Source organism: Neocloeon triangulifer, unplaced genomic scaffold, assembly GCF_031216515.1.
Source record: "Neocloeon triangulifer isolate White Clay Creek 2 clone unplaced genomic scaffold, ASM3121651v1 ptg000003l, whole genome shotgun sequence".
Classification (NCBI taxonomy): domain Eukaryota; kingdom Metazoa; phylum Arthropoda; class Insecta; order Ephemeroptera; family Baetidae; genus Neocloeon; species Neocloeon triangulifer.
In genome coordinates, this window is record NW_026775546.1 from 4066233 (window position 1) to 4080650 (window position 14418).

The 14418-nt window shown below is 38.1% G+C and overlaps 2 protein-coding genes across 3 annotated transcripts; both read right to left on the minus strand.

Moving 5' to 3' along the window:
* On the minus strand, window positions 1–4117 carry LOC132193197 (uncharacterized). 2 transcript variants are annotated; one of them, XM_059613680.1, is made up of 5 exons: window positions 3920–4117; window positions 3457–3583; window positions 3311–3404; window positions 1212–3172; window positions 1–1027 (listed from the first exon to the last, which is right to left on the minus strand). In XM_059613680.1, the coding sequence occupies exons 2-5, from the start codon at window positions 3547–3549 to the stop codon at window positions 98–100; spliced, it is 3078 nt and encodes a 1025-aa protein (XP_059469663.1). In that variant the 5' UTR covers window positions 3550–3583; window positions 3920–4117; the 3' UTR covers window positions 1–97. The 2 variants fall into 2 exon arrangements, with proteins under 2 accessions (XP_059469663.1, XP_059469664.1); XM_059613681.1 differs by lacking the exon at window positions 3920–4117 and adding an exon at window positions 3781–3888.
* Window positions 4118–4865: 748 nt separating this feature from the next.
* LOC132192707 (probable E3 ubiquitin-protein ligase makorin-1) lies at window positions 4866–9682 on the minus strand. Its single transcript, XM_059612791.1, has 8 exons — window positions 9430–9682; window positions 9101–9226; window positions 8794–8997; window positions 8138–8459; window positions 7721–7932; window positions 7556–7666; window positions 7338–7500; window positions 4866–7238 (listed from the first exon to the last, which is right to left on the minus strand). Exons 1-8 carry the CDS (start codon window positions 9465–9467, stop codon window positions 7110–7112), a joined length of 1305 nt encoding a protein of 434 aa, XP_059468774.1. The 5' UTR covers window positions 9468–9682; the 3' UTR covers window positions 4866–7109.
* Between the last annotated feature and the right edge of the window lie 4736 nt (window positions 9683–14418).

Sequence of the window (14418 nt, forward strand, 5' to 3'; positions counted from 1 at the left end):
TATTTGGTTTTTATTGGTAATGATACCAAATTTATACAAAAATGTGTGAGAATTAATTTAAAATGATTATCAAAATTCAAGTCTTTGATCAACTACATTACATTGTGTCCAAATTGAATTCGTGGGCATTTGGAGGGATGCACAAATACTCTCCGACCATCAGGAGGGGTCGGTCAATGTCTTCAGCACATCCTAGAATTGGTTCATCGAACTCCCAAAATGATTTGATGTGATCAATCTCTACTCCGTGAGTTTTGTTAGTGAACTTTGAGTCTAGGTAGACAGGAAGAGCAATGAAGCACTTTGCGTTTGTCAGGTCCTTGCAGAAGTACAGCAGTTTGGCAGCTTTCAGCTCACTTTTTTTCTTGTCCTTGTACAGGAAGTATTTGATGCCAGTCGTCATGCCCTGCGAGTACTCCTCAGAGGTGTAAGTGACACCCTGAACCTCACCCTTGGTGTAGAAAGGGCACTCATTATCCAATGCGTCCCAGAAAGTTCTTTTCATCTCTTCGCAAAAGTCACGATCAAAATCATCCAGTTTCTTTGGCTTGCTGGAGAAATGGACCTTCTTTTTCTTACTGGCAGTTTTGCAGAACGCCTCAAGGGTCAGCAACTGGTTGAAAGTGTCAGCAACCTCAGTGACAGCATCTTTCAAATCTGCACGCAGCAGACCTTTCTTCTTCTCACCTACAAACTTGAGAGCATCTTGGAAGGTGAAGGCAGAGCAGCTCCAGAGAGGTCCCGACTGCTGCATATTCTTGGCCAAATGCAGCAGACTGTGGGTCTCAAGGTTCAGGAAGCTCGGGCCGAACATTTCTTCACAATTTTTGCAGTACTCGATGAGAATCCTCTCAGACTGCTGGACATCTTCAGCAGTGATCTCATCCTTCAACAGGTTGTAGACAGCCTTGACAAGCAGGACCCAGTTGGCAAAATATTCGTCAGGAAGAATCTCGTGAAAGCAGGGCAGACACACATAGAGGAGCCAATTTCTGAGAGATTTTCCCATGCTGAAGAGGTTGTTTTTCTGAAAAGTTAAAAAAATGGCACTTTAGATTTACAATTTTTTTTTTTTAATTTGAAAATTAATATATAAGGAAGAGAAACGGCAATATAAAAGCAAGAAAATATTTAAGATTAAATAGCTTTAGTGTAGCGTTGTGCATCTTTCTAGTAATTAACTTTTTTAACCTAACCAACAATATACTAACCTCGAGGACTTTGCCAGCAGCTGGTTTTGTGACCCAAGTTTTGGTGAGTTGTTCAGTCTTGTTTGCAACAACCTCCATCAGGCAATTGCCAGCAATTTTATTCTTGCTCTGGTTTCTCTCCAGTGTTTCTTTGAACACAAGCTGAACATGGCTGTTGAGCAGATTCTGCATGTACTCTGGAGAGAATCCGTCCACGATGTTGAAGTATGGTATGTGAGCCAGAGGGCAGTGTCCACGCACTCCCTTGAATGACAGCAGATCCTCTTCTATGCGAAAGCTTTCCTCGTCAGAGAAGCACCCATCCTTGACTGGTGATTCCAAAATAACAGATGAGCTATCTTGGTCAATGTCAGACTGTTCTTCATCACTTGTGTCTAATCCACTGCTTTCATTTTTGTCTTTGTAACTGGGCACCTTTATCTTGTATATGTTGCCTTTGTTTTTGTCTTGTGTCTTATCTTTTTTGACTGCAATCAAATTTTTGGCAGCATTGTTCTGCTCGTATGACAACTTGAGGACACTCCAGTGGGTCCTTAGAGAGGCCTTCTGGTCATCATTGAAAGGAAAGTAGAAGCCAAAGATGCTCTCTCCGACAAAGGGCTGCTCACAGTAGTTGCAAGCAAAGGATGCTTTCTTTTCAGAGTGGCCGACGTTCTGCATGAAGCCTCTGAGCGGCGTGTTCACCACCGAGACCAACAAGAAGGCCTTGGTATTCATCTGCAGGCCTGTTTTGGGGTCTGTCCAGTTGACTCCGCCGGTGCTCAGGTTCAGCATGGTCTCGCAGAAGGGCGCCAGGAGCTCCTGCTTCTTCCAATTGTGGCTCGGGATGAGCCACAAACTCTCAAGAATGACCAGTTCCTTCCTCAGGGATGGTTCCAGCTCAGCAATGGTCAGGTAGTTGGCCAGCAGGGTGGTGCCCTTGGACCAAGGAGTGGCAGACATGTGGTGGATGAAGGAGACATCCAAGTCAGAGGTCCTAGGAAGAGACTTGTAGCGCTGTCCGTTGCAGATGTCAGTCAGTTTCGGGCCATCTTTGTGTTGGTTTTCCTTCTGCTTGTACTCGAGGATCATCTTGGCCAAGTCGTGTTTCTCAAACATGACCTGAAGCAACTCGGCCACATTGTTCTGCACATGGATGGCCAATTTCCCCAAAGACGCAACGCTGACCTTGCAGCTGGAGCAAACTGTGTCTTCCTCGACCGAGACAATGCAATTTCTGCAGTAGCTCTCAGCAACGGGCCTGGGAAGGTCAGGAGAGAGCTCGCTGACCTTTTCGACCATGTTGGTGTTACCGAACACCCGACCCTTGGGGATCATTGAAGAAAACATACTCATGATGTCGGTTTGGCACTCTTGAGACAGGTTGTAGGTTTTGGTGATTTTAGCCAAGGTCACCACAGCATCTCCGACAGTCAGGTTGCTCTCAGGTGACACGAAAATGCTCAGATCTACCTCTCTTTTAAACTTCTTCAGTTTCTCTTCAATTGACTCTTCTTGCGCATTGACGATGGATGATGTTTCCATGATTTCTTCAGCAGCTTTAGTAGCAGGAACATCTGCACCATTGATCTTTTCCACCTCAGACTGACTCTTCTCAGCTTCCATGCGCTCACTCTCTTTCTGTTTTTGCTTATCTTCAGCAGAAACTTCTTTCTCCTTTTCAATCTTGTCCATTTCACCTTCTATTTCCTTCGAAGGTAATTCCACAGCAGGAGAACTGTTTTCCTTGTTCTCCGGCGCCCCCTCTTCTTGCATCTTGGCATCCTCGTCATAAGTATGATCTATTGGATCTATTGGCTTATCAAGTTCCTGCTGCTTCTCCTGTCCTTCTTCCAAAACGGAGAGCAAGAAATCACCATAGACATCAGGGTTTCCAGATTTTTTTCCTCTGGTCTGAGAGTCACCACTTGCAGGAGACCAAGCCACTTTTGGCTTTGCAGCTCTCGGAGAGCAGCGTGTCCCTATGAAAATTAGGAAAATTAATTAACAGCGATTCAAATTTCCCAAAAAAAAAAAAAATGAGAAAATTGCAAAATACATTCAAGCTAAAATAAAAAAAAACTTATGACGCATTAAATGATAAGCAAAACAAAAAATACCTTTTTTCTTCTTTTGACCTGAATTTTTATCAGGGGTCGACGTCCGAAACTCGACCTTGGACTGCATCTTGTGTTTTTTGCTGCCATGAGCCGCCTGAAAATTGGAAATATAAAAGTGCGATCAAAATTTTTCTGAGGTGTGCAACCTTTGCAGGGGATCCATCATTAGATGACTTGGATTTGGATCTTTTCCTAGTCTTTTCAGGTCTCGTCTCAAATGACGACTGATCGTCTGCCATTTTGCCAAAGGTAAGCGAGATCAGAGGAGAATTTCTGAAAATCAGGTAAATAATATTTGTAAATAAATTATGAATCCAGGATAAAACCAAGAAATTGCCAGAAATAATGAGCGCGTGCAGAAAAATAATTACACATTTTTCTGCGCGCAATGTTATAATATTTGATTCAAATATTTTAATAAAAACAAAAATAAACACACGAATATGCACGCATAAATATATAAAATGTACATAAAAGCAAAGTCGTCAAGAGTCAAGGATCGACTGCAAACTGCAAGTGTGCCACGTGGATGCTATAGATAGTTTTAAAATTTGTCTTTGCGAGGCTTTCTAACATTCAGGTATTGCGGTATGCAATTAATTATCTCACCTCGAGTCTTTCTGCCTAAAGAATCAAACTAAATCGGACGTTGAAAGGCAACGAAAAGCCAAAGACCGCTTGGTATGCTTGCTCACAAGTTGCTCTCTAAAAATGGCTAAAATCCAAAATGGCTATGTTGGCTTGGCTTGAAAATGCAGTCTCGTCTCGACTGGTTTCGACAAGTAATCAACGAGACCAGACGTGAAATCTGATTCTGGTGAAAACATTGAACACGACCAACAACAAGGAGTGTGCGACTGAACCAGACAGAATGAAACAGAATTTGTTCCATAATTCTGATTGGCTGTTTTTGACCTTGGTTTTTGGAAAGGGAAAAAACGAACGGAACGAACGGAATGCGGCTGGCAATACATCTGGTGTCTTTCTCTAAATTTCGTAGAAACTAGAAAGAGATAGAATTGAATTTTTTTTTTAGTAGAACTAGTTCACGATCGAGGGTTGATTCATGGTGATTTGAATTTAAAATTCGGCTCTTTCTCGATGGGTGTTTGTGAGTTTTTATTGTTTAAGAAAAAAAAAGAGCAGGATATTGTTTTTCTTAAACAATAAAAACTCATCAAGGAAAAACAGAATTTTAAATTCAAATCACCATGAAATTTCTTTTCTTATTATCATTTTTTCATTATTAATGATATAGTTCGCACTATATGTCAATGTTTTTCCTTTTTCAAAAAACTCGCGTAATAATTATCCATGGCAACATAATTATAGTTTCAATAGTCAGAGTTTGAGACATAAAATTACAAATCATGCGGATTTTAATTAGCCAAACTGATTTTCAATAAAATGCATAACAAAATATTCACGTTTAAAATTGTCACAATGAAAAATTAAGACCAAAATGAAAATTCCGAAAATTCAAATTGGCTTAAAAGTTGCTCTGCAAGTGCATACGACATAGTTTTTTGATAATTTCAAAAATAAAACGATTGAATTTTTTTCCTACATAGTAGTATTTTTAATGAAATCAAAAACCATAATATGGCATTATATAATTATAGTACATAATTTTATGCTTGAAATATAATCATATTCCATTAAGTCTGAGAGTGTGTACTGCACATTATAAGCAAAATCCGGTACAGCTCCATTGATAACCGTATAATTATTATTGAGAGGATTGGGCCTCACTGATGGTCTCCGCAGACGAGACCACAAGGCCCAATGATTATGTATAAAGACTCCATTTAACTTTAGATGATTAAACCACTTTAGCTTGTAAATTACTTTTAGAGGTTGAATTATACTTTTAGATTGGTTAGGATTCATCAGTTAAAAGTACTCCTGCAATTAAAGATTTGGATTTCTCTTCTCAATGCAAAAAGCGCAAGATTAATTAAAATTACTCGCAAAACCTTTATAATTATATCTGGATACGTGTGATTTGCGGACTGCTAAAAATGGTTTTGTTGAATAATAGTGACACCCAAAGTTTCAACCCGTTCTCTCGGGCAACAAAATTCTCCCGATTCTTTCACTATATAAGCACAGCACATCAAAAAATCCTTGTTATTTTTTACTCTCGGGAAATATTGACATATAATTAATTAATTGATTTATGCATTTCACTAATAATGAATTCCATTAAAAAACATATCGAGTAGGAAAGTTGAATCCAAGCACACCCAGGGTATGTAAACATCAAGAGAAACAGAATCGATTTTGTGGCGAACGTCAAAAGTAACATCGAACAATTTTTGTAAGTTAATTAATTCTGTTGACGACACCACTGAAAAATTCATGCACCTTTTGACATTTAAAATTGAATGACACAAGGAGAGTGTTTTTAAGTATTTGTTTAAAAACCGGTCTGTCTCGTCGGACTCAAAAATTTGAACGAAGCAGGCCAGAGAAGTGTGTTTGAGCCTTTTGAATGGAATATAATAATTTAAGAAAGGGTGCTTCCCAGACAGAGACGGGAGCCAAAGTGTGCTCGGTTATGCAGACAAAGTATAATCAGTCTATAAATACAGTAATACATTCATATGTATGCGCGCGAGTGGAACGAGAGAGTGAAGATTATTAGTAATAATAATTGTTGTACCAATTCCACTACTTCCTTTCCATCAGGGTTGTAAATATTCCATTGGGGGCTGATTGGTGGCTCTTACATTTAAATATCATCTGCAATATATATCAGTAGGTATAATAATAATTATCATGTATTGTTATATAATCATTACTCGATAGAAGGGTGAGATATATAATTAATTTTATAACATTATGTCGAGGCACTTATATTGAACACTTACATAAATCAAAGGATTTTCAATGCTTGCTACTCACTGTGTATTATTTTCCAAAATTTTTTAGCCGCTAGAAAATCCATATTTATCGGTTAATAATTTATGTATCTCACGCCAAATGGAAAGCTATTAGTGGGCAGTATAGTTTTTTTTTCATCCGTGTGCATGTTTCATCTTTTTTAGGTTTATATTTAAATTTATCAAAAAGCAGCGCGCTGTTTTTAAAAGACGGTGCTGAGGAGGATGCAACATACCAGCCCGTCGTCAAATCACATCAAATCATCTGCTCAGCAGCAACAAAGGACACACCGATAAGGCCTCTAAGCGGATTCAAGGTTCAAACATTTTTGTTGCGCCTTTACACACTAGATTCATTTGTGAGGGTAACACGCTGAGATTCGTAAATTTTCCAGACACATTCTGAGCCAAAATGTTTGACTCCAAGCAATCCAGCAATCATTCTTCTTTTTAATTTGTAAAAACCGGCAAGCTTTCATGTTTTGACTTTTGATTCCGATGGCTTTGACTGTTGGAGCCAACAGGGGTGAGGTAGACTTTCAAGCTGGATGCCAGAGCAGTTGTCAAAAATTATTGCATGGATTTTGAATGTGCACAAGCGTGTCACTTTTTTTAAGCAGGCGGACCCTTGGTTCCGGCTCAGTGCGTGTTGAATTGAAGCAGAATGTACGGGGTCACGTCATAGTTTTCCGTCTCTTCAGCAGAAAAACTATGGTAAGAATATACAAACAAGGCGAAAAAGGAAGTGGAAATCGTTGCAATCGAGAGTGGCCCTCTTCTCGGATCAGGGCTCTATCACAAACAGCAAAGAATTAAACACGTCGGTGGCCGCCCCCTTGCGAGGCCGCCAGCTGGGACAATCACAGACATATTTTCCTCATGTACGGAACGATAATCACAAGCGACGGGGGCGCTTAGAAGAAGTACTCGTAGTCCGAGTCAGAGATCTCTGAGTCGGTCATGATCGAGTCATCCAAGTCGTAGTCATCAAGGTAGAAGAAGTGTGTGTCTTGCTCCTCCAAGAAGTCCCACAGAATTATGTGCTGCAAAAATTTAAAAAAAAAAAAGGTTTAAATATGTTATTTGCTTTTTTTAATCAAAGATGAAATTTGAGAGGATATTTGACTTCGAACGTTGTTTACCTGCATGAAATCCATCTCTCCGTCTCCACCATTGCGCCTTCTAGCTCTAGGCGGAGGCCCAACGTCGACATGAGTTCCATTGGGAAGGTTGTGCTGGTAGAAGCATTTGTTGCCAAAAGGACACTTGCCTTCGCCACGCTTGAAATATTTGCAGTCCTTGGAGCTGAATATATTAAAAGATTAGTCAAATTTTACAAAAATTTTGACAGGAGCCTCACCGCATGGCATGTTTGTAGTCGTCAATGAGCTTGTCCTTCTCTTCTTTGGTCTCGACCCAGTAAATACTAGGGCACACAAAGTCGGACGCGGTTCGGCATTCGGGGCACCCCCTGGAAAGAATGAAATTGCATAAAACAACCAAATAATGTTTTCAGGCTCATTACCTGGTAATGTTGTTTTCGAAATTCTTCGCTTGTCTCCAGGTACGAATGCAGCTAAGGCAGAAGCAGTGGTTGCAGTTGGGCAAAATGCCGAAGCGCTGCTCTCGTGGTGTCTTCTCAACGATCGTTTCAAAGCAAATGCCGCACATCTTGTCTTTGGAGCGAGCCACAGCAAAAGACAACTCCATGTCTTTCTCGTGCTGTTTGATGCACTCCTAAACATTGATTTGATATATTATAATAAATATAATTAAAAATTATTGAGTTATATAATTTCATTGATGTAGGAAAAGTAAAAGTAAAGATTTTAAAAAAGGATTAAGAATAGTTCCAGTGTGAGAATTTGTAAAGATAAATTCAAGACAATAAATTAAACAATCTTTGAAGAAAAAAAATCCAAAAAGGTTTTGCCATCTTTACCGAGTTGTGCTTTTTTCTCTGTTCTTCATTGAATGGGTGAAGGCTGAATTTGCAGCACAGCTCGCAGAACTCTCCGTGCACGTATATGCAGTTTTGACCATCAGGGCATATAAGACAGTCTTCATGGATGACGCAAAGAGCGGCAGTTTCAGGTGCCTTGGTTCGCTTGACGTTGAGGGCGTCAGCGTACGACACTGGAGTTCTTGGAGGTTGATTACCCTTTGGCACAAATTCTGGCGCCGCCGCCCAGTGCGTTGGCGAAATGGAGCTGCCCGAAGCCTTGTTTTCCTGACCTCGACCTTTTCGGTTGTTTGGTTTGAAGCTGAAAATTTAAATTAGCTGTAAGTGGAATACATTTGAAGGATAAAAATATTTCATAGTTAAATATAAAAATTTGTTAAAATAATTTTAAGCAATTGACCAAACTGTCAATTTACAACAAATATAACTAGAATAAATTTGATTTGATTAACGTTAAGTAATTTATCAAGAAAAAGGGTATGTTTGTAAAAAATTTTCATTAAAAGAGTGTAAAAATGCAAAAACAGTAAAAAAAAAAAAATAGAGAGAGAGCAATGAAATAATTTAAACATAATTATTGAATGACCATGACTTTTCAAAATCAAAATAAATAAAATCTTGTAATCTCCTCTCACTTAAGCTTTCGGTGGTTTTCAGTCAGTGGTAAGCGTCTGGAATCTGCATTGCTGCTGGAAGAGGAACTGGACGAGGCGGCCAAGCGGCCACGGTTGTTTTCCTGATTTCGACGGCCTACTTGCTGCTGGCGGGCAATCGACGCTGCCCCCAGAGAATCGTCGTCGTCATCGTCCTCGTTCCTTGGGCCACTTGAATGTATATTTCTGAAAAAGCAATCAGGTGAGATATATTTGAAATGTCATGGAAATTTATGCAAATAAAAAGCAAGACAAAAAGTGTCCTTTAGTTTATTCAAATGTTCCAAACCTGCACTGTCGGCCGAACATGCAGCGTCCCTCGAGAAAAAATCGGCACGCCACGGGGCTCTGTCTGGCCACGTGAGGGTACGGGCAGTCGTCGCCCTGACGGCATGAGCCGTTGTTGGAGAAGAACCTGTCCAAACACGCAAAAACAGACGAGTCAGCATGAAAGTCAAATTGGACACTGGAGTTTATTTCCCCAAATTTGAGAATCCGGATTTTATTTCGAAGCACGATTCCGGCTAAAAACTTGATGAGTTAATTCAGGATTCAAATTTTCTACAATTTACAAAATAATTTGTTGAATTTGCGCAATGCCAGTGCCAAATTCCGTACCTGCATGGAGCCAAGTTGGATCGTCGCTCTGCAGCCATTTTGAAGGGACGGCGATTTGCCGACGTTTCGGTCTCACAATCGGCCGCGGCGGCTCCCTTTGGTCTTCCTGAGGGTGTGCTTGACTGTTGACGAACGTTTGGGCTCAAATCCGGCGGCCGGTCGGCACGGAAGAGGTCCAACGCCAGCAAATCCAACACAATTCCAACCTACTCAGAAATCTAGGCCGCCATTACGGTGTTCGCGGATATGAACGACGATCGCCGAGAGAAGCCGAACAATACCGATACGCTATTGGCTGATACCGACGAAGGCCACGTGGAGGGGGTGAGCGCGCGAAACAGGGAATGAAGCGCGCAATGCTTGCTACTGATGTATTTTAGGGACTTCTTGGCATAGTTTATAGATATTGGAATAATATTCAAAGCAATCAAATTCTTACAACAATAGAATATAACTTTTGGGTTTACTGGAAATTTTTTTTCTCATTGCTCTCATTGTTGTAGACTTTAATTTCACTGTGTCAATAAAGAGTCATTAAAAACGAGAAGTTTTCATTACAATATTTCAGTGATACTTTCGTATCATAAATTTATGAAAATATGCCCCTAAATCACTGCAAAAGGTGAAAAAGTTTTTTTTTAACAGCTGAAGTTATTAGATTATATTAAAGCTAGTGAATTTAATAAAACACAAATATTATAAAATTATAATGAGATGAATGAACAAGGCATAAATGCAGCAAAATGTTAATATATTCTTGCACATATTTTATTCGAAAACAAATATTAAATTTGTTTTTAAATAATGAAGATTTTTAGTCCTGTTTAAATATTAATTTGGTTAATTCTATAAACTATAATATCCTTAGTCTATTTCAACTAGCCTTATTTTGACGTAAATCAAAGAAGTAACCCCTTGTGTTCATTTAATTGGTTAATTCAGCTGATTGATGCAAGTAGACTGCGCGCTGCGATAGCAAGGTGTGTGTTCAATCTCAGTTGGTAATTATTGCACATTGCACTTCTTGCTTAAGAAATACATAACTTGTTGAACAGTGATTGCGTCCAATACGAGCAAAGATCGAGTAAGGGCGACCGCCTTGAATGCAAAAACAATCTATCGGTTTGGGGTCGTTTATCTTATTTAGGGAAGACCTCAAGGATGTGAACGAGGTTAAATTGAACTTCTGAAACATTCAAAGTACAAGTGCATTTTTAAAGATAACAAGGTAGAAATTTTAATGATAACTGCATCCTGATATTCCTCATTAATCTGATTTTGTTTATTAATTAAAATTTTACTAAATTATAACCTAATACACGACTTTGTTTTAAACTTTTTTTATGTTATTCTTTTTCAACGTGAAATTATTTTTTATTGCAAAAATACACGTGCGATTTCTTTCATATCGCAGAGCACAAAACAGATTGGTTAATGAAACAGCGTGACAGAGTAAAAAAAAAAAACATCGCGGTGCCTCTATAGAAAGGACAACAATTGTGTTTTGGATGACTCCGCAATCGTGACATGAAATATCAAACAGAGACACACAATGCTCTGAAAAGAAACGCCGTTGTAAAGGTTCTTGCGGAGAGAAATTTGGCCCATGTGCATATCAGCAGCAGCTTTTGTCAAGTTGGCCACTAATTACATTTATCGACCTGAATTAGCGGAACTTTCAAATTCAGCCAAATACCAAGCTCAAAAAAAATTCAAATGAAGTCTTCAAAATTTCCCCAAAAATGAAGACAATGGAATTTTAATAATTCTATTTAATAAAAATTGAAGAGAAAATTTCGGAATGTATTTTTTTTCATTCTTTTTCTTGAAAGATCAAGGGAATGAGTTGCATTATGTTAATTGCATGAGGTCAGCATCTTCAATTTTGGTGCGAGTCGCAACTCTTATGATGACGTCTGTAAAGTGCGCCTTAATTTTTTTTTCAATTTTCAAGAGGACAACTTTAAACAAAATCCAGCTGTGCATTTGAGACTACATCGGGATTTTTTTCAAAAGCTTAAAAATAAAATTATATTCAAACGCAAGAGATAATTAAGAGAGCACGTGCTTAAGCAACGTGGATTTTGCACTTTGATTCTTTCTTTGCACATCTGCACACCTTGAGGCTGACGCCCTTAACGCGTCCCCTTTAACTTCATATTGCTTTTTTATGTGCGTTCGTATTTCTATTGTTTCGCGAGATGCACATGGTTTTCATCAACGACTCGTCACCATATATAATTACGTTTGAAGGATGGTATTGATAATTACGCGAGTGCCTATATTGAAATTCTCAATATCACTCCGTTCCGTTGATTACAAGTTGTGAAATGCGCGGACCTTGAGCGCCGTTGATTTTCATGGGCATACAAGAGCACCAATGATCAAAAATCCCAGCGACGAAATTCTACTTCCTTAATGGATTCTAGCATTTGAATAAAATTTCATCTGATTTATCAGATAAAAAAAATTACTGCTTTATAGTTGATGATTGAATTAAATAATACATGCAAAATTTTGAAGAGTATTGGAGGAGTTGTTAATAATTATATAAACTTGTTTCTAAAAAAAAAGGAAAAGGTAAAGATTTATTGATTTTAATTTCACTTTAAATATTTTCGATATCTGTATACCTACAAAAAATTAATTTTATGGAATATCTCTGAGCTGATGCTTTTTTAAACACTGTTTAAACAAAAAATTACTAAAATACTTCTCAAAATTGTTCAATATATTTCCATCAATTTCCCCAATCTATAAAATTTTTATAGAAAATATGAGAATTAATTAATCAGATTTAATTTATTATATAGTTATATTGAAAAATATTTAAATAACAAATTTCATGCCTTGGCTTTTGTTTGGGAAACTTTAAAGGAAATTGGCCAATCAAATCCTATAGCGTGCTATTTTTCATTGCTTCGCATCACTCGCGATTAGGTTTATTGCAGTTGTTGAGAGATGCACATTGCACTGTCACTATTACGTATCCCCGTCCTACTTATTTCGCTGCAGCCGAGTGAGAACCGCCGTCACTTATATTAATGCCGAACAGATTTTTTTCCCGTCAACAATCCATGCACCACCGGTCTTCAACGGTGTGTGTAATAATAGCAGAGTTGGTCACGTCTGAAGTCTATGCGCGGCCAGTTGCATAACCTGCACGTTTCGCTTGAGGGGATTTTTCGTAAAATGCACACACTTTTTCTTCGGCGCCACATTAGCGCAATTCAAGTGCATTTATTTATTTTATGTATACTCGATGCTCTTGCAACTTTCTCTCCCGTTGACACCGACTGCGGAAAAAAGAGTGTTGACCAGGTCGGGACCTTGAGACCGTAGAATGAGCGTAACGCGATCTGAGAAAAGTGTCCGGGGAAAATGGGAACTCAACCAACTAGGAGACTCATTCGACTAATTTCACTTGCAATTATATAATTTTTTAAGCTCAGACGCGGAAGAGTAATTTGCGAATAATTGCACATTTCTCTGAAAAGCGTCTGGACTTTTGAGAACTATTTTAAAATAATACTATAATCGACTATAATTTTGAAAATGGCATTCGGACACTAAAGTGAGTTGTAAATGGCAAATTGAAAGTGCACATATTTTTATTTTTCTGGATCCTTCATATTTATTAAAATATTTTTTGATGCCTCATTCTTCTTTGAAATTAATTTTTTTTTATAAAAAAATAATATTTTAAATTTTTTTCTCCCTTACAATCAAAATTAAGCTGTTTAAAATTTATTGACTTTTCAAGGTTCATTTTGATGACTTCATAAGTGCGCTACTATATAATTATTGAAGCGTAATTCATTAAGAACAACGTAAATTATGCATTGTATTTTTTTTGCAGTGTCTTGAAAGTTTGGCAAGGACAGCAAGTCGCCGGCGCCGCAGCAAGTGATTTTAGATTTGGATAATGCGATGTTTGGCTGTTTTCGCAGTCCTAATTAACATCGATTTTCTAGGAAGTCAGATTCGAGACAGAGCCAAATTATTATATTGATAGCTAAGGTGCGCTTGAGGCGCGAAGATAAATAGAGGGCGTGAGACGAAATCATGCTAATAACCCAAAATTACAACTACGTGCTTAATAATTGCAACAAATCCTACAAGTTTTAAGAAGACCGAACGAAATTGACTATTAATTTTTTATATTTTTTCAACAGAACAGAAGCTAATCAAAAATCTAAACATATATCAACTTGGAAATAAATATTTTTTTAATTATCTTTTGCGCCTTTAAAAAAATTTTACTATTTATTATTTTCATTGTTAAAGCTCTCACACGTTTAATAAAGAACTTTTAAAAGCCACTGCTATACGTTTATAAAAAAGCAAAATAATTGTGCCAGCGAAGCCGCGGATGTCTGCTGATCAAAAGCCTCTCGCATTTTTAGTTCTTCGCCGGCGGCCCTTGCGAGATCTCGCAAACGAGTTGGTCGCTGTTTAATAATAATATAAATCGCCAATCGCTTTCTCCCGTGAACATGTGTGGGCGCTGTGTTCGCGAAATTTCTGGAACAAAATCTTTTGAAATTGAAAGTGGAGGTTTTATTTAAATATTCACTGCTTAAAAGAACACAACAAATTGGCAATAAAAAGACCTCAAACCATTATAAATTAGAACATTTGTTTCCCCTTAAATTAAAAAGATTCTGAAATAATCTTCAATTAATAATAATTAATGATTTTTAATATCATCGAAGTACATAAATACAATATTATGCGCAAAGCTGATTTCACTAGCGACGTTTTTGCGCCTGTCAGCAGAAAAGTAAAGCGGAGTATGAAACGCGTGCTTTATCGAGCTGCACAATCGCAAAATCGATAAGAAAAAGTGACGAAGGTCAGTCAGCAAGAGTGAGATAAGGCTATTTCCAAACTCAATCAGGAGGGATAAGATAGCTGGAATTTAATGTTTGCCTGAAAACAAAGGCGAAACTTTGAACCTCCCGTTAACTGCATAAACAAATTCTCCTG

Bases quoted from the DNA above. Each gene is read 5' to 3' on its own strand.
- LOC132192707 (XM_059612791.1), bottom strand. From the start codon at position 9,467: ATGGCTGCAGAGCGACGATCCAACTTGGCTCCATGCAG. The intron at 9,227-9,429 runs GTACGGAATTTG...GTGTTTGGACAG, and splicing joins TCCAACTTGGCTCCATGCAG to GTTCTTCTCCAACAACGGCT. The intron at 7,501-7,555 runs GTGAGGCTCCTG...TAATATATTCAG, and splicing joins GACTACAAACATGCCATGCG to CTCCAAGGACTGCAAATATT.
- LOC132193197 (XM_059613680.1), bottom strand. From the start codon at position 3,549: ATGGCAGACGATCAGTCGTCATTTGAGACGAGACCTGAAAAGACTAGG. The intron at 3,173-3,310 runs GTATTTTTTGTT...TAATTTTCATAG, and splicing joins AGGTCAAAAGAAGAAAAAAG to GGACACGCTGCTCTCCGAGA. The intron at 1,028-1,211 runs GTTAGTATATTG...TTAACTTTTCAG, and splicing joins CTGCTGGCAAAGTCCTCGAG to AAAAACAACCTCTTCAGCAT.